Below are 26,178 nucleotides of genomic sequence, written 5' to 3'. Positions count from 1 at the left end.
ACTTGGGAAAATTCCATTGACAGAGGAGCCTGGCTGGCTGCACGGTCCACGGGGTCAAGGAATCCGACACGACTGGGCCACTAGGCACACACACATAGTTGACTGACAATGCTGAATTCAATAAAACTTTATTTACAAAATAAGGCAGCAGGCGGGATTTGGCCTGTAGGCCACTGTTTGCAAATTTCTGCTTTAGAATAACATTTCCTTTTCTTTCTTTTTCAATTCTCTTTAACTAGAACAATTACTTAAGAAAAATTAATTTGCAACAGAAAGATAAAATGCCACTCTATCATTTACCAGGTTTATAATATTTTCTTGAGAAATCTGTATGCAGGTCAGGAAACAACAGTTAGAACTGGACATGGAACAACAGACTGGTGCCAAATAGGAAAAGGAGTACATCAAGGCTGTATATTGTCACCCTGCTTATTTAACTTATATGCAGAGTACATCATGAGAAACACTGGGCTGGATGAAGCACAAGCTGGAATCAAGATTGCCAGGAGAAACATCAACAACCTCAGATATGCAGATGACACCACCCTGATGGCAGAAAGTGAAGAAGAACTAAAGAGTCTCTTGATGAAAGTGAAAGAGGAGAGTGAAAAGTTGGCTTAAAACTCAACATTCAGAAAATGAAGATCATGGCATCCGGTCCCATCACTTCACAGGAAATAGATGGGGAAACAGTGGAAACAGTGACAGACTTTATTTGGGGGGGCTCCAAAATCACTGCAGATGGTGACTGCAGCCATGAAATTACATATGGCTACTCCTTGGAAGAAAAGTTATGACCAACTTAGCATATTAAAAAGCAGAGACTTTACTTTGCCAACAAAGGTCTGTCTAGTCAAGGCTGTGGTTTTTCCAGTAGTCATGTATGGATGTGAGAGTTGGACCATAAAGAAAGCTGAACACCAAAAAATTGATTATTTTGACCTGTGGTGTTGGAGAAGACTCTTGAGAGTCCTTTTGGACTGCAAGGAAATTCAACCAGTCTATCCTAAAGGAGATCAGTCCTGAATATTCATTGGAAGGACTGATGCTGAAGCTGAAACTCCAATACTTCAGTCATATGATGGGAAGAACTGACTCACTGGAAAAGCCCCTGATGCTGGGAAAGATTGAGAGCGGGAGGAAAACGGGATGACAGAGCATGAGGTATTTGGATGGCATCACCAACTTGATGGACATAAGTTTGAGTAAACTCCAGGAGTTGGTGATGGACAGGAAGGCCTGGCATGCAGCAGTCCATCGGGTTGCAAAGAGTTGGACACGACTGAGCAACTGAACTGAACTGAACTGAACTGATAACACTGGGGACATTATAAAACACTTCTTTGAATTTGTCTTCTTATCTGTCAAATGGAAATAAAAATTTGTACCTCAAGTGATGTTGAAAGGATTCAGTAAGTGAATACCTATAAAACACCTAGAAAAATATTCTGATAGAACTGGTAGAGCTTAATAAGGTCTTTTCCCTTCATGAACCGGTAAGGATTACTTGAATATGAATATGTCACGAAACTTCTTTTTTGTCTCCAATCTTACCTACTTACCAGCATACTCCTTGATCCTACAGCAATGGGTTTATCCTTCAATTCTGGATTGTCCCTCATTTCTACAGCTGCATAGAAAGCATCCATGTCAATGTGCACTATGGTACTGTTCAGATCCCGGCTCTGTTCCAACTCCATTGCAAATCTGTCAACCTTAATTTTTGAAAAGTTAACACATTTTAGGAATATAATATTGAAATAACAGTAATCATAACACTACTCTTTTTTTCCCCCTCTCCACTTGTGGGATCTTAGTTCCTTGACCAGGGATTGAACCCAGGTCCATGGCAGTGAAAGCACCAAACGCTAACTGCTGGACTGCCGGGGAAGTCCCAACACCAATCTTATTTTCAGTAGGTGTCTGTTTGTCTCTGTCCATCCATCTGGCCATCACTTATCCACCCATTCCCATACCTATCTATATATATATTTGATTATTGTTTATTAAGGCTGGTAATGGCTTTTATTTCCAAGAACATAGGCAGCCTGTTCTCAAATATCACTCCCTACCAATGCTTTCATTTTTCAATACCCACAAGTACATAATAGGTACTTAATAAATATTTACTGAATGAATAAAGCATTCCAACTGCTTATATATCAAATGATTCTACTGCTTTATAAATTTGGAAAACTTACTGTAACTAAAAGCTTCTGTTTAGGTAAAATAAACAACTTCCATCTGACTCATAATATTAATGTCTTAAAATACTAAGAAAGGAAATGTACAATAAACGATTATACTTTGGCCTATGATGTTTATATTGAATAGTACTGTACAACTGATTGTCTTAAGGCATGATGTAAACATTTCCTCTGTAGAATTGCTATTGTAAGGCTAAAATTTGATAATTGGTAGTCTATTTGAATCAAAATTGAAGATTTAATCTATAATTTATTCTTTCATGAAATTTCAACAATAACAGTGATAAATCTTGATCTTTAAGGAATTTTGTTTCTTTAGAGAAAAACAGTTGGACTGATAAGAAAGAAGACAGAGAAATGAAAGAAATAACCAAAGTAGGGCAGTGAGAAACAGCTTACATAGCAAACACACCCATTCCCAAGTGTTCCGTTCTTGTGGCCTCTACCGTGCAGGCTGAAAAAGCTAAATATATGGTATTCTAGCTTCCTCTGCAGCTGACGGTGGCTATGTGACCATTTTAATCTAGCAACATATAAGGAAGTCAGTAAGACCCTCAAGTAAAATCATGAAGAGAAGAGAGAAGCAAGCTACTGAATGAAACAGAATATATGAAGAGTGTGGAGGTGTGTCTGGCACATGGTCCAAGTTTAACAAATGCAACTTTAACTCATAAAAGGATCCCTGGAAAACTTCACAACAAAGCAATAAAAAATTAAGAGAAAAGCAGCCAGAAATAATCAAGTGGGGTGAGCTCTGAATGAAATGTGACAATCCCTAGAGTAGGTTTTCTAAAAGGTGGGAGACTTTCATGGGGGTATAATGGAGCCTTTCCCCCTTGTTTGACTTCAACCTTGTTTTCATTCTGCAGAAATTTTCTTTCCAAGGTCTTCTTTCTTAATGTTATAGTGACACCAGTTAACTCTTAGGTACAAGTCAAAACTGTAACTCCTTTATCCTCCAATTAAAAATCATATTAGAAAAAGTAAAACCAAAAACAAACAAACAAACAAACCCTGGGAAAACAAACAAAGAACTGCAATTCCTCTTTTATAAACAATCGCTCTGATGCACACTTGTCTCCAGTAGCCACAGTGAGGTTTCCGAGAGGATCCAACCTTGTTTAGCCGGACACTCGCTGAGTGACCTAGCTGCTCTGGGCCTTCAGGCTGCTGCTCTGGTGCAGTGCCCGTCCCAGTTCTGACATCAGCCCTCAGGGAGCTCAGAGGCCCCCCAGTCACACCAGGCCTCTGTCCCCTGTGCTGCAGAATTCAGGGTTCCCTTACTTGTTTTCTTGCTCTTAGGATGGCACTTACCCTACTAGCTTCTAAATTGTGAGTTCCATCAGGAGAAAGACTTTATCTGCTTTGAAATTTTTTCCTCATTGGAAGATTAAAAGGTACAAACTTAAAAAAAAACTTAAAAAAATAAAAGGTACAAACTCCCAGTTACAGAATAAATGAGTCATGAGAGTGAAATGTACAACACGAGGAGTAATATTATAATGACTTCGTATGATGACAGATGGTAACTATAGACCTACCATGGTGATCATTTTGTAACATACAGAAATATCAAAACACTATGTTGTACACCTGAAACTAACACAGTGTTACAGGTCAACTGATCTACTTCAATTAAAAAAAAAAAAAAAGATGAATAAGATTTGGGGTCTAAGGTACAGTATGATGACTATAGCTAACGACACTCTACTGATATGTGAAAGTTACTTAGAATGTAAATCTTAAAGGTTAGCAACATGAAAATAAATAACGGCAACTATACAAATAAATTCCTCATAAGAGAGAAAGGGAAGAGAGACTTATACACCCATTTATATTTATCAGTATAAATTTTATTCTTTTATATATGGACATGATTTAGCATGGAACAACATATATATACTTATTACATATGTATAATATATATATATCTCATTTAAAAGGAGAAAATAGTATTTGTAGAAAAAGTTTGGAGAAGGCTGATTTCACAGTGAGATACTACATCTAATAAATAGAATTTTTTTGACATTATTCCAATTTATCATCCAGATTTAAAATAACTATTTCTTCCAGTACTTCAATTTTATTTTATTTTTTTAAACATTTATTTTTATTTATTTGGCTGCATAGAGTCTTAGTTGTGGCATGTGGGATCTAGTTCCCTAACCAGGGATCGAACCCAGCCCCCCTGCATCAGGAGAACAGAGTCTTAGCCACTGAACCGCAAGGGAATTCCCAGTACTTCAATTTTAAAATAGAGAATAACATCCTGACATTAAAAAGATGTAAACAAATCATGGGGACTAATAAAAACAAGGGTAGATTAACCCAGAAAATGTGCCTAAGAACTGAGTCGACTGAGCATAAGGGAGAAGCATCTGAAGTATCTTAACCCAGAAACACTGAAAAGGAAGAAGACAATAAACAGAAACCAAGCCAAATGGGGGAATAATAAAAAACCCCTCCTCAGACTCATAAGTTAATGCTCTGACAGTTTCTTCAACAATCTGTTGTCTTTCTGTGCTCACAGCAAGTGTACCGTTGCCAAAAGGAAACCGCGCCACGGAATGAGTCACACATTCCCCTTTCCTTTACTATCTCTCATTAGTCACCCTTGTCTGAACTCTTCTTCTACATCTACCAAATGCACACTACCACTGCTTTTCTCCAGTTTCATCTGCTGAAATCTTCATTCATGGCTTCCTTCCCTCCATTTTTCCTTCCAAATGACTTCCAAGTCATATACATATATCTTGTATATACCCAAGTATATAACATTACCTAGTCCCTCTTGCTACAGTTCGGAGCCGGCGTCTGTCACAGTGTGTGAGGGCTTTATTTGGGTCTCAGGCCTGCCACTTACTAGTTAAATGGTAGTGGACAACTCAACCCCTCTCATCTTTACTTTATTTGTAAAGAGGGACTGGCATGCTGCAGTCCATGGGGTCACAAAGAGTCAGACACGACTGAGTGACTGAACTGAACTGAAGGAGAGACTAAACCAATTTCAAAAGGTGTAAAGAATTAAAAGAGATACCCATGTAACACACTTATCTAGGGATATGGTAAGGGCTGAGTGATATTACCTATAGTTTTTAAAGTAGAAATGACATTTGTTGATTATATTATATGTAATATGCAAAATGCTTATGTTAACTCACCTGCTGGTCAAATTAATTCAGAGATACTTATTATCCCCATTTTATATATGAAGCTAAAGCTGAGGAAGATTATGTAATTTGCTCTAAGTCATAGAACTGGTCAAAATGTTAGAACTAAACCTGGAAATCAGGTTTCTCTAAAGCCTGTACTCTTTCCATCATATCATGATATTTCCCTAAAACAAAATTTTTTTAAAGTATTTAACACTGAAATAAGCTCAAATAGAGATCTAGAGGCATATTTTATATCCATATTATGTCTTATTTACATTTTAAAAATTATTTTTAAAAGATTATACTTAGGAGATTACTTCAGAAATAGTTTTTCATTTTCTTAACTTACTATTAACCTAAAAATTGTGGGATAAATCTGAGTTCTCCAAGTCAACTGTCAAAGTGGTCAAAGCGCACTGATTTACTGACTAGTTGCCATTTAAATATGACATGGATGCTTGTCTATTCATGAGCCCAAGCTACACTAAGACGCTCTGACAGCTACAAAAATGATTATGCTTTTAAGTTTAATGAGGATGGGATCGGGTAGGGATACTTAGGGAGGTTCTGAAGAAACATCAGGGGAGTTCATGCCTTCAGAGCTTACTTATTACACATAATAAAATCTACTGTTTGGAAATTTCATTACTCTAAAACAGAAACACATTTCCCATGAAAACCTCTCTGTTCTTTCAGACCTTCTAGCCTCCTTAGGATTTCCTCAATCCCCTCCCACTTATATAATTTCTTTTAAAGGAAGCTCAAAAACTGAAACAATTTTACAATCAACAAAAAACACACTTCCTGCCATTTCCCTTGCAAAAGATGCCACAGAGCCTCCCATGGAAGAGTCAACTAAAACCATAACAAAACGTGAAGTTCTGCTACACAATGTAAGGGATTCTCTTATTTCTTCAGATTATTAGCATATTTAAGGATATGAGTTTTTAAAGTAGTGTAAACAGCAAGACGTTGCTATGCCACTCCTATGTATTACATCTTTAAAACTTTATTAAAGATATTTGTAGGCTATAAAGCAAAAAGAGTTCCAGAAACTAAATTGCCTAAGGAGTAATATCAATTTAAAAACAATGTTACTTTGGACTGAACGGAATTACTTTTTAACTTGATGAAATAATGCTTAATCTTGTATGAAAAAAACAATGGATGAAGAGAAAATGTTTTTCTAAAGAAGAGTGGTGAGAAGGAATATTAAACTATATTATTATCATTCAATAAATAAAATTGCGTGGTACCTATTAGAAAAATCTTTACGAGGGACAGACAAAAAAATATTTATTATACGGTAAGATCTATAAATGAGGAGAAATAAACTCTAGAAATGTGAGCAAAGAATATTGCCTTGGACTGCTAGTTGAACCCTGAAGTCTACTCTCTTCCTTCCATAGTAATAGATTTTTAGTTGAGCATATGGCCACCCACTTAGAGAATATATTTTATAGCTTCTCTTGCCCTTAGGTGTGGCCATGAAACTCAAATGTGAGCTAAGGTAACGCGTAACTTCTCTTTCACTAGCTTAATAGCAAATTACTTTCCTTCAATGAAGTTTTCTCCTTTTTCTTTCTTTCAATGTATAACAGAACCTGAGTCTCTAAATTACTACGGTGATCAGAACCACCAGAGCAGCTGGGACTACTTAACCTATAATGTGGGAAAGAAAGAAACTTATCTGAACCATTATATTTTAGGGTCTCTTGTGCCAGTTACTTAGCCTATATCCTAACAGAATAAAGCAGGCTATTCCCGTAAGAGGGAAATACTGACGGCTAACTTATATGTGAAAAGACATTCCTTCTCTGCTGTAATCAAAGGAGGGCAAAGTAAAACAACAATAATATTTCGGATATTGTATCAGCAAAAACTAAAAGACTGATAAAGTTGATAAAATTGAGTTTTACACAAGTATGTGAGGAAACCATCATTTTTATGTTGAAAATGTAAAATGGTACAATCTTTGGTGAAAATAACAGGACAAGAGTGCAAAGATACATGAATGCAAATGATCATCACAATATTATGTACCTCCACGGACTGACCTGCCATGAAACATTAAAAATGATGATTTGACAAATTATCTTCAGTCATGATAGCAGACTACTCAACATAGAAGATAAAAAACTAGCTTGTGCTCTAGGAAAGCATATGTCCAAAAAAGATGACATGCTAGTTTGGTAAAGAAAACAAAATTTACAATATCTGAACTCCCACCATAAGAAGATTTTTATAGCACACTTGATTAATGTTATAATTTTATTGCTATGTTATAGCTTAAAGTACTTTGTAAAACTGAATCAGATTTTGATAGAGGGTAAAACTCTCTAAATGTAAACTTTAGTTTTACTGCCTTGAGTTCTCATTCTACCACCTAATGCCTTATAGACTGGCTCGTCTCAAACTTTTCTATTGAAATAACTTGTAATACCACAGGAAATTGAGCATTTATTCCCCAAAGATGCCGAAGAAGCCAAATGGCCCCAAACTTTTAGAAGTCTCGTGTTTTATCTTAAAAATTCATGTACATTTGGCATTTTACCATTTACATGACTTTTTGTTTTACTATAACACAATTACGTTTCAAAGTACTTCTAAATTTAATTAGTTAACATGTTCCCCCAAATCTTTTTTGAAAAATTAGTTTTTCAAAAAACATGTCACATTTATCTTGGGGCCTTTTCCAACTGCAATATATGATTTGGATTAAATCCTAGCTCTGACAACTACCTGTCATAAGAAGCTGGGCAAGTCACTTAACCTAACTAAGGCTCCATTTAATCTCCTGTATAATGGAGGTGACAATGTTTAGGTGTGGGTCTTTATGTAAAAACATAGAGCAATTTTTTACAAAGTTGTATGCACATTTGTTAAATTTTTATGCTTTACAATGTAACAAACATTTACATTTCACCTTGTTTCCAGTTATAATTAGACCATGATGCATTTTAACTACCAATTATTATTCTACCAGTGCCTACTATAATTAGCAATTGAATTAATACCTGTAATTGTGCTTTCCTTAGCTGCTGGCTGGTAATTTGAGCTTTTTGTTGCAACATATTTTCAATTCGTTGGTTGACTTGCTTTTCTTTCTTGAGCTCATTTCCATAAAATCTGGACCCCTAATGTAGGAAAAGAATGCATAGCATAAAAGGGCTGAAGGAAAGCATCAGTGTGAACCTGATGGCTAAGAGTACAGGCTCTAGAAAGAAAACGGCTTGAATTCAAAACTTACCTCCATTACTTACTAGCTCGGTGACCCTAAAGTTCATCTTACTATGCCTCAGGCTCCCTAATCTGTAAAATGAACTTATAGCTATCTAAATCACAAGATTGTTGTGAGGCAGTAAGCACAGTACAAACTCTTTAAGATGAGTACAGATCTGCATTTGGGAAATAAAAGCATATCCTAGGTGGGATCCTCCGGGCACATCCAAGGATTTAGTCAGCTGGGTCATCAATTATCTCCTTTACTTTCATTGAAAATTTATGATAAAAAATTAACTAACAGAAACCTCAATTAAATACTCAGAGATCAGAAGAGGGAGCTCTGGCCCCCTTTGATGATAGCAGAAAGCATCAAAAAAACCTTTCCTGGCAACGACTCAGGCAATGAAAAGTCATGGCCTCTGTTTACTATATACCCTTGCCAACTTCCTTTTCTCCTCTTGGAAAGAGTTCTTCCCTTTATTTTTGCTAAGCACTTGCACATGGCTTACCATGGCTGCAGTCCTTGAACTGCAATTCTCTGCTAATCTCAAACAAAGCCATAATTTTTTTTAATGGAGAAATAATTAGCAGTCTGTTTTAGGTAAACAGTACTTTTAAATATTTAATATTAGCCATTAAATAAAATGTAGAAAGTAACTTTTAGAAAATAATCTATCATTACATCAGTGAACATACTATCTACCTATTTATAAGACTGATGGACATTGAGATCATTTTTACATTTTGGCTATCATGAAAACGGCTGCAGTGAATAACTGTGTACATTTTATGTGGTCACATGTTTTCACCTTCCTTGGATATGTACCTGGAAGTAGAATCTCTGTGTTACATGGCAACTCCCCACTTAACCTTTTGAGGAACTGCAAAACCATTTCCCAAAATGGCAGAAGCATTTCATAAGACTACCAGCAATGTATGAGGATACCAATTTCTCCATATCCTTGCAAAATCTGTTCCTGTTTGTCTTTATTACAGCCATTCTAGACTATAATACTCTGACTGTATCTCATTGTGGTTTTTTGAGTTTTTTGGGTTTTTTTAGCTACACTGGGTCTTCACTGTGGCATGCGGGGGGCATCTTTAGTTGTGGTCCATGGGCTTCTATAGTTTGGGCTTAGTTCCCCAACCAGGGATTGAACTCACATCCCCTGCATTAGAAGGTGGATTCTTTTTTTTAAAAATTTATTTATTTTAATTAGAGGCTAATTACTTTACAATATTGTGGTAGGTTTTGCCATACATTGACATGAATCAGCCACAGGAGTACAAGTGTCCCCGACCCCAAACTCCCTCCCACTTCCCTCCCCATCCCATCCCTCTGGGTTGTCCCAGTGGACCAGTTTTGAGTGCCCTGTTTCATGTATCAAACTTGGACTGGTCATCTATTTCACATATGGTAATATACATGCTTCAATGCTATTCTCCCAAATAATCCCACCCTCACCTTCTCCCAGAGTCCAAAAGTCTTCTATACATCTGTGTCTCTTTTGCTGTCTTGCATATAGGGTTGTCATTACCATCTTTCTAAATTCCATATATATGTGCTAATTGGTGTTTGTCTTTCTGACTTACTTTACTCTGTATAATAGGCTCCAGTTTCATCCACCTCATTAGAAGTGACTCAAATGTGTTCTTTTTAAAAGCTGAGTAATATTCCATTATGTATATGTACTACAAGTTTCTTATCCATTCATCTGCTGATGGACATCTAGGTTGCTTCCATGTCTTGGCTATTATAAACAGTGCTGTGATGAACATTAGGGTACATGTGTCCCTTTCAATTCTGGTTTCCTCGGTGTGTATGCCCAGCAGTGGGATTGCTGGGTCATATGGCAGTTTTATTTCCAGTTTTTTAAGGAATCTCCACACTGTTCTCCATAGTGGCTGTACTAGTTTACATTCCCACCAACAGTGTAAGAGTGTTCTGTTTTCTCCACACCCTCTCCAGCATTTATTGTTTGTAGACTTTTTGATGGCAGTCATTCTGACCAGTGTGAGATGGTACCTCATTGTGGTTTTGATTTGCATTTCTCTGATAATGAGTGATGTTGAGCATCTTCTCATGGGTTTGTTAGCCATCTGTATGTCTTCTTTAGAGAAATGTCTAGCTCTTTGGCCCATTTTTTGATTTCGTCATTTATTTTTCTGGTATTGAGCTGCATGAGCTGCTTGTATATTTTTGAGATTAATTCTTTCTCAGTTGCTTCATTTGCTATTACTTTCTCCCATTCTGAAGGTTGTCTTTTCACCTGGCTTATAGTTTTCTTCACTGTGCAAAAGCTTTTAAGTTTAGTTAGGTCCCATTTGTTTATTTTTGCTTTTATTTCCATTACTCTAGGAGGTGGGTCATAGAGGATCTTGCTGTGATTTATGTCGGAGAGTGTTTTGCCTATGTTCTCCTCTAGGAGTTTTATAGTTTCTGGTCTTACATTTAGATCTTTAATCCATTTTGAGTTTATTTTTGTGTAAGGTGTTAGAAAGTGTTCTAGTTTCATTTTTTTACAGGTGGTTGACCAGTTTTCCCAGCACCACTTGTTAAAGAGATTGTCTTTTCTCCATTGTATATTTTCCCCTCATTTATCAAAGATAAGGTGTCCATAGGTACATGGATTGGTCTCTGGGCTTTCTATTTTGTTCCATTGATCTATATTTCTGTCTTTGTGCCAGTACCATACTGTCTTGATGACTGTCGCTTTGTAGTAGAGTCTGAAGTCAGGCAGGTTGATTCCTCCAGTTCCATTCTTCTTTCTCAAGATTGCTTTGTCTATTTGAGGTTTTTCTGTATTTCCATACAAATTGGGAAATTATTTGTTCTAGTTCTATGAAAAATACCTTTGGTAGCTTGATAGGGATTGCATTGAATCTATAGATTGCTTTAGGTAGTATACTCATTTTCACTATATTGATCCTTCAAAGTCATGAACATGGTATATTTCTCCATCTATTTGGTCCTTTTTGATTTCTTTCATCAGTGTTTTATAGTTTTCTATATATAGGTCTTTTGTTTCTTTAGGTAGATCTACTGCTAAGTATTATATTCTTTTCATTGCAATGGTGAGTGGGATTGTTTCCTTAATTTCTCTTTCTGTTTTCTCATTGTTAGTGTATAGAAATGCAAGGGATTTCGGTGTATTAATTTTATATCCTGAAACTTTACTATATTCACTGATTAGCTTTAGTAATTTTCTGGTGGTGTCTTCAGGGTTTTCTATGTAGAGGATTATGTCATCTGCAAACAAGAGTTTTACTTCTTTTCTAATCTGGATTCCTTTTATTTCTTTTTCTTCTCTGATTGCTGTGGCTAAAACTTCCAAAACAATGTTGAATGGTACTGGTGAGAGTGGGCACCCTTGTCTTATTCCTGACTTTAGGGGAAATGCTTTCAATTTTTCGCCTTTGAGGATAATGCTTGCTGTGGGTTTATCATATATGAATTTTATTATGTTGAGGTATTCGTCGCTCAGTGGATAAAGAGTCTGCCTGCAATGCAGGAGACATGGGTTCGATTCCTGGGTCAGGAAGATACCCTGGAGAAGGAAATGGCAACCCACTCCAGTATTCTTGCCCGGAGAATCCCATGGAGCCTGGCAGGCTAAAGTCTGTGGGGTTGCAAGAGTCAGACATGACTGAGCAACTATGCACACAGCACACGTGTTCCTTCTATTCCTGCTTTCTGAAGAGTTTTTATCATAAATGGATGTTGAATTTTGTCAAAGGCTTTCTCTGTATCTATTGAGATAATCATATGGTTTTCATCTTTCAATTTGTTAATGTGGTGTATCACAATGATTGATTTGTGAATATTGAAGAATCCTTGCATCCCTGGGATAAAGCCCACTTGGTCATGATGGATGATATTTTTTAATATGTTGTTGGATTCTGTTTGCTAGAATTTTTTTTTAAGGATTTTTGCATCTATGTTCATCAGTGATATTGACCTGTAGTTTTCTTTTTTTGTGGCATCTTTGTCTGGTTTTGGTATTATGGTGATGGTGGCCTCACAGAATGAGTCTGGCAGTTTACCTTCCTCTGCAATTTTCTGGAAGAGTTTGAGTAGGATAGGTGTTAGCTCTTCTCTAAATTTTTGGTAGAATTTACCTGTGAAGCCATCTGGTCCTGGGCTTTTGTTTGCTGGAAGATTTCTGATTACAGTTTCAACTGTGCTTGTGATGGGTCTCTTAAGATTTTCTATTTCTTTCTGATTCAGTTTTGGAAGGTTACACTTTTCTAAGAATTTGTCCATTTCTTCCAAGTTGTCCATTTCACTGGCATATAGTTGCTGATAATAGTCTCTTATGATCCTTTGTATTTGTGTTGTCTGTTGTAATTTCTCCATTTTCATTTCTAATTTTGTTGATTTGACTCTTCTTTTTTTCTTGAGTGTGGCTAATGGTTTGTCTATTTTATTTATCTTCTCAAAGAACCAGCTTTTAATTTTGTTGATTTTTGCTATAGTCTCCTTTGTTTCTTTTTCATTTATTTCTGCTCTAATTTTTATGATTTCTTTCCTTCTACTAAGGAACCTGGGGTTCTTCATTTCTTCTTTTTCTAGTTACTTTAGGTGTAAAGTTAGATTACTTATTTGATTTTTGTTTCTTGAGGTATGCTTGTATTGCTATGAATCTTCCACTTAGCACTGCTTTTACTGAATTGCATAGGTTTTGGGTTGTTGCGTTTTTATTTTCATTTGTTTCTATGCATATTTTGATTTCTTCTTTGATTTTTTCAGTGATTTGTTGGTTATTCAGAAGCATGTTGTTTAGCCTCCATATGTTTGTATTTTTAATAGTTTTTTTTCCTGTATTTGACATCTAATCCTACTGCACTGTGATCAGAAAAGATGCCTGAAATGATTTCAATTTTTTTGAATTTTCCAAGGCTAGATTTATGGCCCTGGATATGATCTAATCTGGAGAATTTTCCGTGTGCACTTGAGAAAAAGGTGAAGTTCATTGTTTTGGGGTAAATATCCTACAGATATCAATTAGGTCTAACCAGTCCATTGTATTATTTAAAGTTTGTGTTTCCTTGCTAATTTTCTGCTTGGTTGATCTATCCATAGGTGTGAGTGGGGTATTAAAGTCTCCTGCTATTACTGTGCTACTGTTAATTTCCCCTTTCATACTTGTTAGCATATGTGGAAGGAGGATTCTTAACCAGTGAACCACAAGGGAAGTCCCTCACTGTGGTTTTAATTTGCTTTTTCCTAATGACTGATGAACATCTCACGAGCCATTTTTATATCTTCCTTAGTAAAGTGTCTATTTATATGTTTTGCACATTTTTTGACTGGGTTATCTTCTCATTAATGAGCTGTAAGAATAATCCATATTTTCTGGATATAAGTCCTTTGAGATGTGTGTTTAGAAAATAGATATTTTACTCTAGTATGTTGCTTATCTTTGTATTTTTAATGATATCTTACAAACTTTTTGAAATTTGATGAGAAATATAAATTAATGCTACACTGCATTACCGAAGACTGGCAAATCCAAAAGTATGGTAACATACTGTGTTGGTACGGTTTCAATATACTCTTATATACTGGCAGTGGAAATGTAAATTGATACACATACTATGGAGGGCAATTGAGCAATTCATTGAAAACTATACATGTATATATACTTTCAAGCTATCTGTATTTGGTTCAGGGAATCTCTCCTACAGTTATATTTGCATATATGTAAAGCTATGAAATTGGAGAAGGAAATGGCAGCCCACTCCAGTATTCTTGCCTGGAGAATCCCATGGACGGAGGAGCCTGGTGGGCTGCTGTCTATGGGGTTGCACAGAGTCGGACATGACTGAAGCAACTTAGCATGCATGCATGCATTGGAGAAGGAAATGGCAACCCACTCCAGTATTCTTGCCTGGAGAATCCCAGGGACGGAGGAGCCTCATTGGCTGCCATCTATGGGGTCGCACAGAGTCGGACACGACTGAAATGACTTAGCAGCAGCAGCAAAATTATGAAATACAAGGTTATTCACCATAGTATTATGTGTAAAGATGAAAGACCAGAAATGACTTATATGTTCATTAACAAAGATTCTGGCTAGTTCAATAAATAATAGTATATCCACCTATGTAGGCATAAAAAAGAGGGAAGATCTTTACTTTCTATACAGAAAGACTTCCAAGATATAACTGAAACAAAAACAAAAACACCCACAATTGTAGTATTCTCCTCTTGGGGTGGGAAAAAAGGGCTGAAAAAGAAGATATATGTTACTTTGCTTTAACAAGCATACTATGTGCATGTCAAGTACCAAGCAGAATGCAAAAGCATTAGCAGAGAAGGAAGATTATTCTACATGCATTGGAGCTTAACAATTTTATATATTAAAATACTTAAAATGTTATCTAAAACTCACTAACTTTCTATTTAAAAAAAGTAAAAAGGTTACTAAGCTAAAGATATTGAAAGAAAAAAAGGAACATACCTTTGTGGCTTCCATTATAATTTTGTTAATTTTCTCTTTATCTAATCCTTCCATTCCAGCTTTATTATCATTAAGTCCCATCCTGAGCAGAAGATCATCTTTGTAATTGTCACTCTTCTCCTTTGCGCTGTCACTCTTCTCCTCTGTGCTATCCATGGTGTAAACTTGAAGAAAAGAAAAAAAGTTAATGGTAAAATGGTTCTTTTTAGTATCTGAAAAAGCATACCAAACAAACATGTTTTTCAAAGCATTCATGGAGGACAAGGGTTTGGGAGAGGGGTGTCATTTTAATAACTGACATAAAAATCAGCAAAACAAAAATGCCAGTTAAGATTTTTTTGGTTACTGAGAAATAATTAGTACTCAGATTTAAAAATTATTATCCCAAGATTTATACTCTTGGAAGGAAGAAAGGGATTAACATTTCCTGCCAACTCTGTGCCAGTCACTACACATGGAGCTTTACACTTGAATTTCACACATCAGCCCTGGAAGGTAGATATTATTATCCCCAATATATAAGAGAAAAGAAACCTGAGTTATGGAACATGCCTACTGACAGACATTTGATAAGTGACAATACTTGTGTCCAATGTTTATGTTTTTTCCTCTATTTAATGCACTGTATGGGTTTCCCTGGGGGCTCAGACAGTAAAGAATCCACCTGCAATGTGAGAGAACTGGGTTCGATCCCTGGGTTGGGAAGACCCCCTGGAGGAGCACATGGCAACCCACTCCAGTATTCCTGCCTGGAGAATCCCCATGGACAGAGAAGCCTGGTGGGCTACAGTCCATGGGGTCGCAAAGAGTCAGACACGACTGAGCAAATAAAATCACTGCACAGCACAATGCACTGTATAAGAAATAAATACAAAGTAACACCTTCCCTGCCAAATGTAAGTTCAATAGCATTTATTACCTACTGGTTGCAGAGTTCCATTCTTAAATCAGTGAAAAATACAGGGAAAAAAATCTATCCCCTTGCAGAAAATCATTACACTTTGCAAAGTCACGTCACTTCTGAGGTTAATTTCAAATAATAATTCTTTCAGATTTTAATATAACTCTTTATAATTTACCTTCACATACATTAGCTTTTAAAAACAATTAAAACAACCACAGAAAATAGCTTTGCACATTCTCATGTTAGGGAGAAAGAAATTTGAATTTCAGGAAGGTTAAATGAATTGCCCACCACAGCTCTGATAAAAAGCAAAAGATCTAGGATTTCACGCCAAGTCTTCTCACTCCAGATCTAACGCAGCTACCAGGACATCACAGCTGCCTCCAGTTTGGGGCTCTTCCACCCTGGTGGCTCAGACTGTAAAGAATCTGCCTGCAATGCAGGAGACTCGGGTTTGATCCCTGGGTTGGGACTCCAGTCCATGGGGTCGCAAAGAGTTGGACACGACTGAGCAGCTAACACTTTCACTTTTTCACATACTACAAATAAATGGCCAGGTGAATAGCTGCCATGAATCTACAACAAATTATGACCATAATTTCTCATTTGGATGATTTACAGCAGGCTCATTTATTCTACCCTGCATTGAGGCCCTTCTCTCCCCAGTGACCCCCTCCTCTCCCCTTCCCCTTTTTCTATTTTAATATCACCATACATAGTTACAAATGTTTTTCTTCTGATGAGAACTTTTAAGATCCATTCTCTTAGCAATTTTCAACAATACAATATCACATGAACTATATTCACCATGGTGTGCATTACATTTGCATGATTTATTTTATAATTGAAAGCTTATACCTTTTGACTCCTGTTACCTATTTCCCCCACTCCCTACCTCTCACCCCTTCACTCCTCTCCCCGTCACTGCCACTGGCAGCCACCAATCTGTTCTCTGTGAGTTTTCTGTTTGCAGTTTTAGATTCCACATGTAAGTGAGATTATACAATATTTTTCTCTGACTTATTACCCTTAGCATAATGCCCTTAAGAGGACCTCTTCTTGGGAGCTGCTTTCATTTTTAGTACCAGCAAAGAAAAAAGTAAATTATAAAATGAAATTTGAATACTGTGATTATTAGTGATGGTTCCACTAGAAAGAAAATAAAATAAACCTGTATATCACAATAGTTGTCAAACTTTGCTACACATTACATCCACCGTAGAGATCTTAAAACCCTCGATGCCCAGCTTGTATGCCATACCAAGTAGGTCAGAAAGTCTAGGAGTAGAAGTCGGATATAAATATTTTTAAGAGATGCCCAGATAATTCCAGGGTGCCATGAAGTATAGGAACCACTGGTAACTAAGGGAATACAGGTTGATTTTCTATTATCCTTTGCATATTCTTCTCTTCAGCTTTCACATTAAGCCTAATATTACCCTGTATTTTGCCTTATGCTTTAGCAATCCAATAGTCTCATTTTCTAGTAAAACAGGTGAATGTAATTCATTCATAGTTTTCCCAAACCAACAATACTGAAGAATGAAGAGGCTAAATGCAGACAGCCTACTTTTAAGCTGCCTTTTCCTTTAAATGGTGAACTGTATGAAAGGAAGGAACAGAAACAATTATTGAAAGCCCACTACTTCACACACAGTATGTTACTTAGTCCCCAAACTCTTGAGAATTGATTTTAGCCCTTAATTGGTGAGAAGAACTGGGCTATAAGCAATACTGGCCCCAGGCACAGTTGTGAGACGTATAGTTTTCAGTTACCTTGCTGCCTTGTTGATGCCCCATTGCCAGGCAACATATATCCAGTTTCATGGGCACAGATTTACTTTCATCTACATGCTAATGACTTCCAAGCTTACAGCTCTAGTCCAAATGCCTGCCTGACATCTCAAATTTAACAAGTCCGAAATGGACCTTCTCTTCTGCCTCCATCCCCCAAACCAGCTCAATTTTCAGCCTTCCTCATCTCAGCTGAGGGCAACTCTAATCCCTTCCAATCGATCACGCAAAACACGTTGCAGTCATTCTTGACTCTACTCTTTCTCATACACCCCGCATCCAAACTGTCAGGAAATCTTGAGGGCTCTACTTTCAAAGTGTACCAGGAATGTAACCTTCTCTCACTATTGTCACACTAGTCTGAACCACCATTATTTTTTTCCTGGATTATTGCAATAGCCGCTTAAATTGTCTCTGTTGCTGCCCTTGCCCCCTATAGTCAATTATCAACACAGTAGCCAAACTGATTCTCCTAACCACGAGTGAGGTCACATCACTCCTCTGCTAAAAACTGTATAAGCCTACCTCGTCTCACTCTAGAATAAACCCCAAATCTTTACAGAATCTGTATCACTCTTACCTGTTACCTGTCTACCTCCATACCTAATGTTCTCCCATGCTTGCTCACTGCTGTCCAACTTTGCTGTTCTCAAATCTGCGAGGCACTCTGACCTTGAGGCCTTTTGCACCACCTGTTCCTTTCTCCTGGAGGGTTCTTTGGCCAATTCTTTGACTAAACTCCCTTATCTCCTTTAAGTCTTGGCTTAATGTCACCTTCTTAATGAGGGCATACCCCAACTCCCTATTTAAAATTGTAGCCTGGTTATCCCTCCCACACCCTCTTTCCACTGCCCTACTGCTGTGCATAGTTTACTTACTATGTTTATCATTCCCTAACATACTTACTATGTTTGCTGTCTGCCTCCCCCTATGAAAACGTTAAGTTCCATGAGGGCAGTGAACATTGTCCTCCCACTGAATGCCTCACACAGTGCTTGGCACAGAGTAGGTAGTCAATAAATATTTATTAAATGGTTGAACTAGGTTTATATCATTTTCTTATTCTTTTATTCACATAGCAAGGTCACTTAGTCACATTAAAAGATTGGGAGAAAAACTGCTTTTCTGAAGTTAATCATTTAAAAATACTATTAATTTTCCCTTACTTTAATATTATATAAATAAGGACAATTCTATGAGCTTAACAACTTTTGATTTTATAAGCCTTATTTTCCTATGATATTTAATGGTTAAATTGGTTTATTAAAGCTTTTGAGACTTATAATGTAAGAATATTTCCAATTTACATATTAGAATGCTTGCCAGGCTCCATTAATATTAAAAAATTGTAGCTTGTATTTCTACCTTGGGAAATTAAGTTACTTTGTTAAATCTAATTTCTTTGATTAAATATTCTTCAATTCTATCTAAATCTAAGAAAAATCATTGAAGAAATATAAACAACATACTAAGTTTTAGTATACTTGGATCTCCATGTGTTACTTTTGGTAATATCATTTATGTTATTATGGTGATTCTTCTTTTGTTTTTAGTATTTCTCTTATTTTCAAATTTCTAAAATTTCTCATTAGTATTGGTTATCTGCATTTTTCCCATTAGTTCTCACTGAGTTTCTTTACCTAAAAATCCAAAATTGAAAGGGGGAGCTCCAAACAGATGTGATCACATACTATAACAAAGTATGATAATTTTCCATATTTTTCTGGAAAGTGAGATTTAGTATTATTTCAAACAGCATTGTGAGGGCAGCATATAATGGAAGTGCCTAGTATGGTGTCTGGTACATGATAAAAGCTCAATCAATACTTATTATTACTAAAATTAAGACAAATATCCAAAGCTGTGAAAATCACCTGTCTTACTTTTCTCTCTTTAAGATAAAGAGGCCCTAAAAGGGAAGAGGGTACACTGTAAGCACCCTTGAAAAAAGCTGATATTTACAGATCATACAGAATTTTGTTTGTTCTGCTTCCAAAGAAGTATTTGTCCTATGGATACTATGCATTCACATATAGTCACATATATAGTCCCAAGGCCTATGAATGGATATAACTGTGCCTTATAAACAAAAAGTTTCTTTGAGAAAGAAAACAGTCAAACATTTTTATTGTTTGATATTATTGAATACAGTCTGTTTCACTTCAGCTCAGAAGCACAAACAGTAAATGCACAGCTCAAAGGAAAGAACTCCGGGTCCTTGTGATTTAGCATATTGCTTTAAAAGTACATTTTCTCTAAAAATACTAAAATTTTTCCAGTCTAATTCTACCACTGACTATTCAGGTTACCACTTAAAAACTGCAAGGCCAACCTCTATTTTTGGTGATAGTAAGACTGGAAAATTAGAAGTTTTCAGAAGGAATTCTAAGGAAGTTTTATGTGGTAAAGTTCCTACTCCTTATAAGAAAGCACACAAAACTATATAAACAATATCACAAATGCTTAGCATATTGACCAAAGTCACCTGGAACTAATCTATCAGGAAACAGGCAAAATATACAAAAGGTAATAAGAGAGAGAAAGAGAGGACTAAACAGGAGAAGAAGGAAGAGGGGAAAGAAGAGAAAGAGGGAAAACTAAACTATAGTAGGTTTCAAGGTGGAACTTGCTTCTTATTTCTAACATGTGATAATCAAACTCAATAACTCCCTCACCTCCCCCAAACAAACATTATGTATCTTAAGAACAAATATTTTTAAATTCCTCAACTATTCAAATATTTAATATGGTTGTTTGAACAGATTAAGTACCCAATAAAAACTCTGGACTGTGATTAAATGTTCTTTTAACAATCTACAAGAGTGAATTAAATGTAATAAATTAAGAACACTACTCAAATTTTAACATAGTAATTTTCAAATTAATGTCTGACTTACTTTTCCTTTTTCATTTTTATTTATTATAAAAAAATACCTTTTAAAATTTCAAGAAAATGAAAAAGTCAAATCCCAAGACTTTAACAGACTGTGTTAATTTGTTAACATGTTCCTCTCCAATTATTTTACAAACACATATGTGAACACATACACGCAAACCACATGACTACAATTCTTATATGCTGGGAATGAAAGCACAGAGGAACCTCTGTATTTTCAACTTTAGTTTTTTTTGTGTCCTGACAAAATAAGATGGACAAAAATTTCAAAATTATTTGAGATAGGATTATTTGCATGATCTAAAAATTTATATGCATCACTAAGAGAAATACAGAACTAATGTAACCTCACAGATCATAAATCAAGGGGATGTATGCTAAAAGAAAACTCATGTTCAAAGTTCCCTGGTGGTCCAGTGGTTAGAACTCAGGCGCTTTCAACTGCTGTGGTCAGGGATCTATCCCTGTTCTGGGAACTAAGACACCGCAAGCCACACAGTGTGGCTTAAAAAAAAACAAAAACCAAACTCAAGTTCTCACTAAGGAATTAAGGTCTACTCTTTAAGAGAGACCCATGCATGTATTTTCTTCCATTGCCTTTTTACTTCCTGAGTTGCTTATTTAATTTATTCCAAATAGAGTTGGATATAACTATGAGTCATGCTGGGTAGGGCACCCAAGACAGACAGGTCACAGTGGAGAGTTCTGACAAAAAGTGGTCCACTGGAGAAGGGAATGGTAAACAACTTCAGGATTCTTGCCTTGAGAACCCCATGAACAGTATGAAAGGGCAAAAAGATAGGACACTGAAAGAGGAACTCCCCAGGTCGGTAGGTACCCAATATGCTACTGGAGATCAGTGGAGAAATAACTCCAGAAAGAATGAAGGGATGGAGCCAAAGCAAAAACAACACCCAGTTGTGGATGTGACTGGCGATGGAAGCAAAATCCGATGCTGTGAAGAGCAATATTGCATAGGAACCTGGAATGTTAGGTCCATGAATCAATGCAAATTGGAAGTGGTCAAACAGGAGATGGCAAAAAGTGAACGTCGACATTTTAGGAATCAGTGAATTAAAATGCACTAGAATGGGTGAATTTAACTCAGATGACCATTGTATCTACTATTGTGGGCAAGAATCCCTTAGAAGAAACGGAACAGCCATCATAGTCAACAAAACAGTCCAAATGCAGTACTTGGATGCAATCTCAAAAACGACAGAATGATCTCTGTTCGTTTCCAAGGCAAACCATTCAACATCACGGTAATCCAAGCCTATGCCCCAACCAGTAATGCTGAAGAAGCTGAAGTTGAATGGTTCTACGAAGACCTACAAGACCTTCTAGAACTAACACCCAAAAAAGATGTCCTCTTCATTAAAGGGGACTGAAATGCAAAAGTAGGAAGTCAAGAGATACCTGGAGTAACAGGCAAATTTGGCCCTGGAGTACAGAATGAAGCAGGGCAAAGGCTAATAGAGTTCTGCCAAGAAAACGCACTGGTCATAGCAAACAACCTCTTCTAACAACACAGAAGACAACTCTACACATGGACCTCACCAGATGGTCAATACAGAAATAAGACTGATTATATTCTTTGCAGCCAAAGATGGAGAAGCTCTCTACAGTCAGCAAAAACAAGACCAGGAGCTGATTGTGGCTCACTCAGATCATGAAATTCAGATTTATATTGAAGAAAGTAGGGAAAACCACTAGGCCATTCAGGTATGATCTAAATCAAATCCCTTATGATTATACAGCAGAAGTGACAAATAGATTCAAGGGATTATATCTGAAAGAGTGCCTGAAGAACTATGGACGGAGGTTCCTGACACTGTACAGGAGGCAGTGATCAAGACCATCCCCAAGATAAAGAAATGCAAAAAGGCAAAATGGCTGTCTGAGGAGGCCTTACAAATAGCTGTGAAAGTAAGAGAAGTGAAAGGCAAAGGAAATAAGGAAAGATATAACTATTTTAATGCAGAGTTTCAAAGAATAGCAAGGAGAGACAGAAAGCCTTCCTCAGTGATCAATGCAAAGAAATAGAGGAAAACAATGGAATGGGAAAGACTAGAGATCTCTTCAAGAAAATTAGAAATACCAAGGGAACATTTCATGCAAAGATGGGCACAATAAAGGACAGAAATCATATGGACCTAACAGAAGCAAAAGATATTAAGAAGACGTGGCAAGAATACACAGAAGAACTATACAAAAAAAGAGCTTCATGACCCAGATAACCACGACGGTCTGATCAGATATCCTGGAATGCGAAGCCAAGTGGGTCTTAGGAAGCATCACTGTGAACAAAGCTAGTGGAGGTGATGGAATTCCAGTTGAGCTATTTCAAACTCTAAAAGATGATGCTGTGAAAGTGCTACACTCAATGTGCCAGCAAATTTGGAAAATTCAGCAGTGGCCACAGGACTGGAAAAGGTCAGTGTTTATTCCAATCCCAAAGAAAGGCAATGCCAAAGAATGCTCAAACTACTGCACAACTGCACGCACCTCACATGCTAGCAAAGTAATGTTCAAAATTCTGCAAGCCAGGCTTCAACAGTATGTAAACCGTGAACTTCCAGATGGTTAAGCTGGATTTAGAAAAAGCAGAGGAACCAGAAATCAAATTGCCAACATCCAGTGGAACATTGAAAAAGCAAGACAGTTCCAGAAGAACATCTACTTCTGCTTTATTGTGGAGAAGGTAATGGCAACCCACTCCAGTACTCTTGCCTGAGAAATCCCATGGACGGAGGAGCCTGGTAGGCTGCAGTCCATGGGGTTGCGAAGAGTCGGAGACGACTGAGCAACTTCACTTTCACTTTTCACTTTCATGTACTGGAGAAGGAAATGGCAACCCACTCCAGTGTTCTTGCCTGGAGAATCGCAGAGACGGAAGCCTAGTGGGCTGCCATCTATGGGGTCGCACAGAGTCGGACATGACTATCGTGACTTAGCAGCAGCAGCTACTTTACTGACTATGCCAAAGCCTTTGACTGTGTGGATCACAACAAACTGTGGCAAATTCTTAAAGAGACGGGAATACCAGACCTCCTGACCTGCCTCTTGAGAAATCTATATGCAGGTTAGAAAGCAACAGTTAGAACTGAGCATGCAACAACAGACTGGTTCCAAATAGGGAAAGGAGTATGTCAAGGCTGTATATTGTCACCCTGCTTATTTGACTTACATGCAGAGTACGTCATGAGAAACGCTGGATTGGATGAAGCACAAGTTGGAATCAAGATAGCCAGGAGAAATATCAATAACCTCAGATATGCAGATGACACCACAGTATGGCAGAAAGTGAACAATAATAAAGACCGTCTTGATGAAAGTGAAAGAGGAGAGTGAAAAAGTTGGTTTAAAACTCAACATTCAGAAAACTAAGATCATGGCATCTGGTCCCAACAGTTCATGGCAAATAGATGGGGAAACAATGGAAACAGTGACAGACTTTATTTCTGGGGGCTCTAAAATCACAGCAGATGGTGATTGCAGCCATGAAATTAAAAGACCCTTGCTCCTTGGAAGAAAAGCTATGACCAACCTAGACAGCATATTAAAAAGCAGAGACATTACATTGCCAACAAAGGTCTGTCTAGTAAAAGTAATGGTTTTTCCAGTAGTCACATATGGATGTGAGAGTTGGACCATAAAGAAAGCTGAGCACCAAAAAATTGATGCTTTTAAACTGTGGCGTTGGAGAAGACTCTTGAAAGTCCCTTGGACTACAAGGAGATCCAACCAGTCCATCTTAAAGAAAATCAGCCCTGAATATTCATTGGAAGGACTGATGCTGAAGCTGAAACTCCGATACTTTGGTCACCTGACGCAGAGAGCTGACTCATTTGAAAAGACCCTGATGCTGGGAAAGATTGAAGGCATGAGAAGGGGATGACAGAGGATGTGATGGTTGGATGGCATCACTGACGCAATGGACATGAATTTGGGTAGACTCCAGGAGTTGGTAAAGAACAGGGAGGCCTGGCGTGCTGCAGTTCATGGGGTCGCAGAGTTAAACACGACTGAACGACTGAACTGAACTAGGTAAAGTCAATATTTTTGCTGACCTGGCCTATAATATCCAGAGAAAGAATCTCTTAGCCTACAACTTCATGTAAGTGTAAACAAAATTTTCATTGTAAAAGGAACCTAGAAGACTTTTACAAAATATGCAACTCATCATCAAAATAGGAGTGTATAAGCTGAACTTTGGGACTTTACATTTCAATTGATTAGTAAATGTGTTTTGTATCAGGATATATTTCATTCTGTACTGAGAAGCAGATAGTTTCAGTAAATTATTCTGTATCTGTGAATTCTATATGTCTGTAGGATTATGTGGAGTGTAGGTTTTTGAATGCCTTCTGTCTCATTCAACTTTCAGTTCAGTTCAGTTCAGTCACTTAGTCGTGTCCGACCCCTGGACTGAAGAATGCCAGGTTCCCTGTCCATCATGAACTCTCAGAGCTTACTCAAACTCACGTCCATTGAGTTGGTGATGCCATCCAACCATCTCATCCTCTGTCTTCCCCTTGTCCTCCCACTCTCATTCTTTCCCACCATCAGGGAACTTTAAATAGTTAAGAATAACTTTAAAGGAAGGTTTGTGAAAGGGAGCATGAATTAAAAATAAAAATATGTGCAAAAGTACTTAGCTAGAATAATTTATTAAACTATCATCTGTTACACAAGTGATTTATGCTAACTAATGAGAGTTATTGGCTTCCCAGATGGCTCAGTGGTAAAGAATCTGTCTCACAATGCAGGAGACACAGAAGATGCAGATTCAATCTGGGTTAGGAAGATCCCTTGGAGGAGGAAATGGCAGCCCATTCCAGTATCCTTGTCTGGAGAATCCCATGGACAGAGGAGCCTGGCAGGCTACACGTCCATGGGGTCACAAAAGACTCGGATGTGACTGAGCACAAGATAGGGCAAGGCAATGAGAGCTATTAACAAAAAAAAGCAAAAGCAGTCCAGACTTACTAAAACCTATTTTTTCATAACCAGATTTAAATATGCTAACTGCTTATTTTAACATACAGAAGACTTAAGAAAGAATTCAATTCTAAAAGGAATTTTGACATGGTGCAAATAGTATGTGCTTTGAAGCCTGAAAGACATGGACTGAAGTTTAAATTCTGAAATATAACCAAGTTGTGTCATCAAGGGCAATTTAAGGTCTATAAATTTTGGTATTTTGCTCTGTAAAACTTATTTTTCAGGGTTTCTGAAGATTAAATGTGTGATATGTAAGAGCCCATGGCACAGTAAACACACACCAAGTATACCACAAATGTGGAATCTCTTCTTTCATTTTCATTATTGCTTATTTCTCTAAAATGTGATGAAGCCTACAGGCCTGGCTGCAAATACAAGCCTGGAATTGATTGAGAAATCATACAAAACTAATAAAAATCTTCATTACTAAAAACATGGCAAGTAAAAAAAAATCACACACAAACTCTCCCCTGTCTCCATACACACAATACACCACCTAACTTTAGGGAATTTGGAAAGAACCAAC

The 26,178-nt window shown here is 37.1% G+C and overlaps 1 protein-coding gene across 2 annotated transcripts in view; it reads right to left on the bottom strand.

The window, feature by feature from the left end:
- Nucleotides 1-26,178, bottom strand: part of POLK (DNA polymerase kappa) — an 81,035-nt gene that overhangs the window by 22,833 nt on the left and 32,024 nt on the right. For both annotated transcript variants that reach the window (XM_065941119.1, XM_065941118.1), the window contains exons 2-4: nucleotides 15,052-15,215; nucleotides 8,380-8,499; nucleotides 1,563-1,715 (exon numbers count right to left, since the gene is read on the bottom strand). In XM_065941119.1, coding sequence (XP_065797191.1) covers nucleotides 1,563-1,715; nucleotides 8,380-8,499; nucleotides 15,052-15,207 — 429 coding nt within the window. In that variant the 5' untranslated portion in view covers nucleotides 15,208-15,215. The remainder of the gene's footprint in view (nucleotides 1-1,562; nucleotides 1,716-8,379; nucleotides 8,500-15,051; nucleotides 15,216-26,178) is intronic.

This window comes from Muntiacus reevesi, chromosome 7 (genome assembly GCF_963930625.1).
Source record: "Muntiacus reevesi chromosome 7, mMunRee1.1, whole genome shotgun sequence".
In the NCBI taxonomy this organism is placed as follows: domain Eukaryota; kingdom Metazoa; phylum Chordata; class Mammalia; order Artiodactyla; family Cervidae; genus Muntiacus; species Muntiacus reevesi.
The sequence above is the reverse complement of the archived record's forward strand: the minus strand, read 5'-3'. Positions and strand labels throughout refer to the sequence as shown.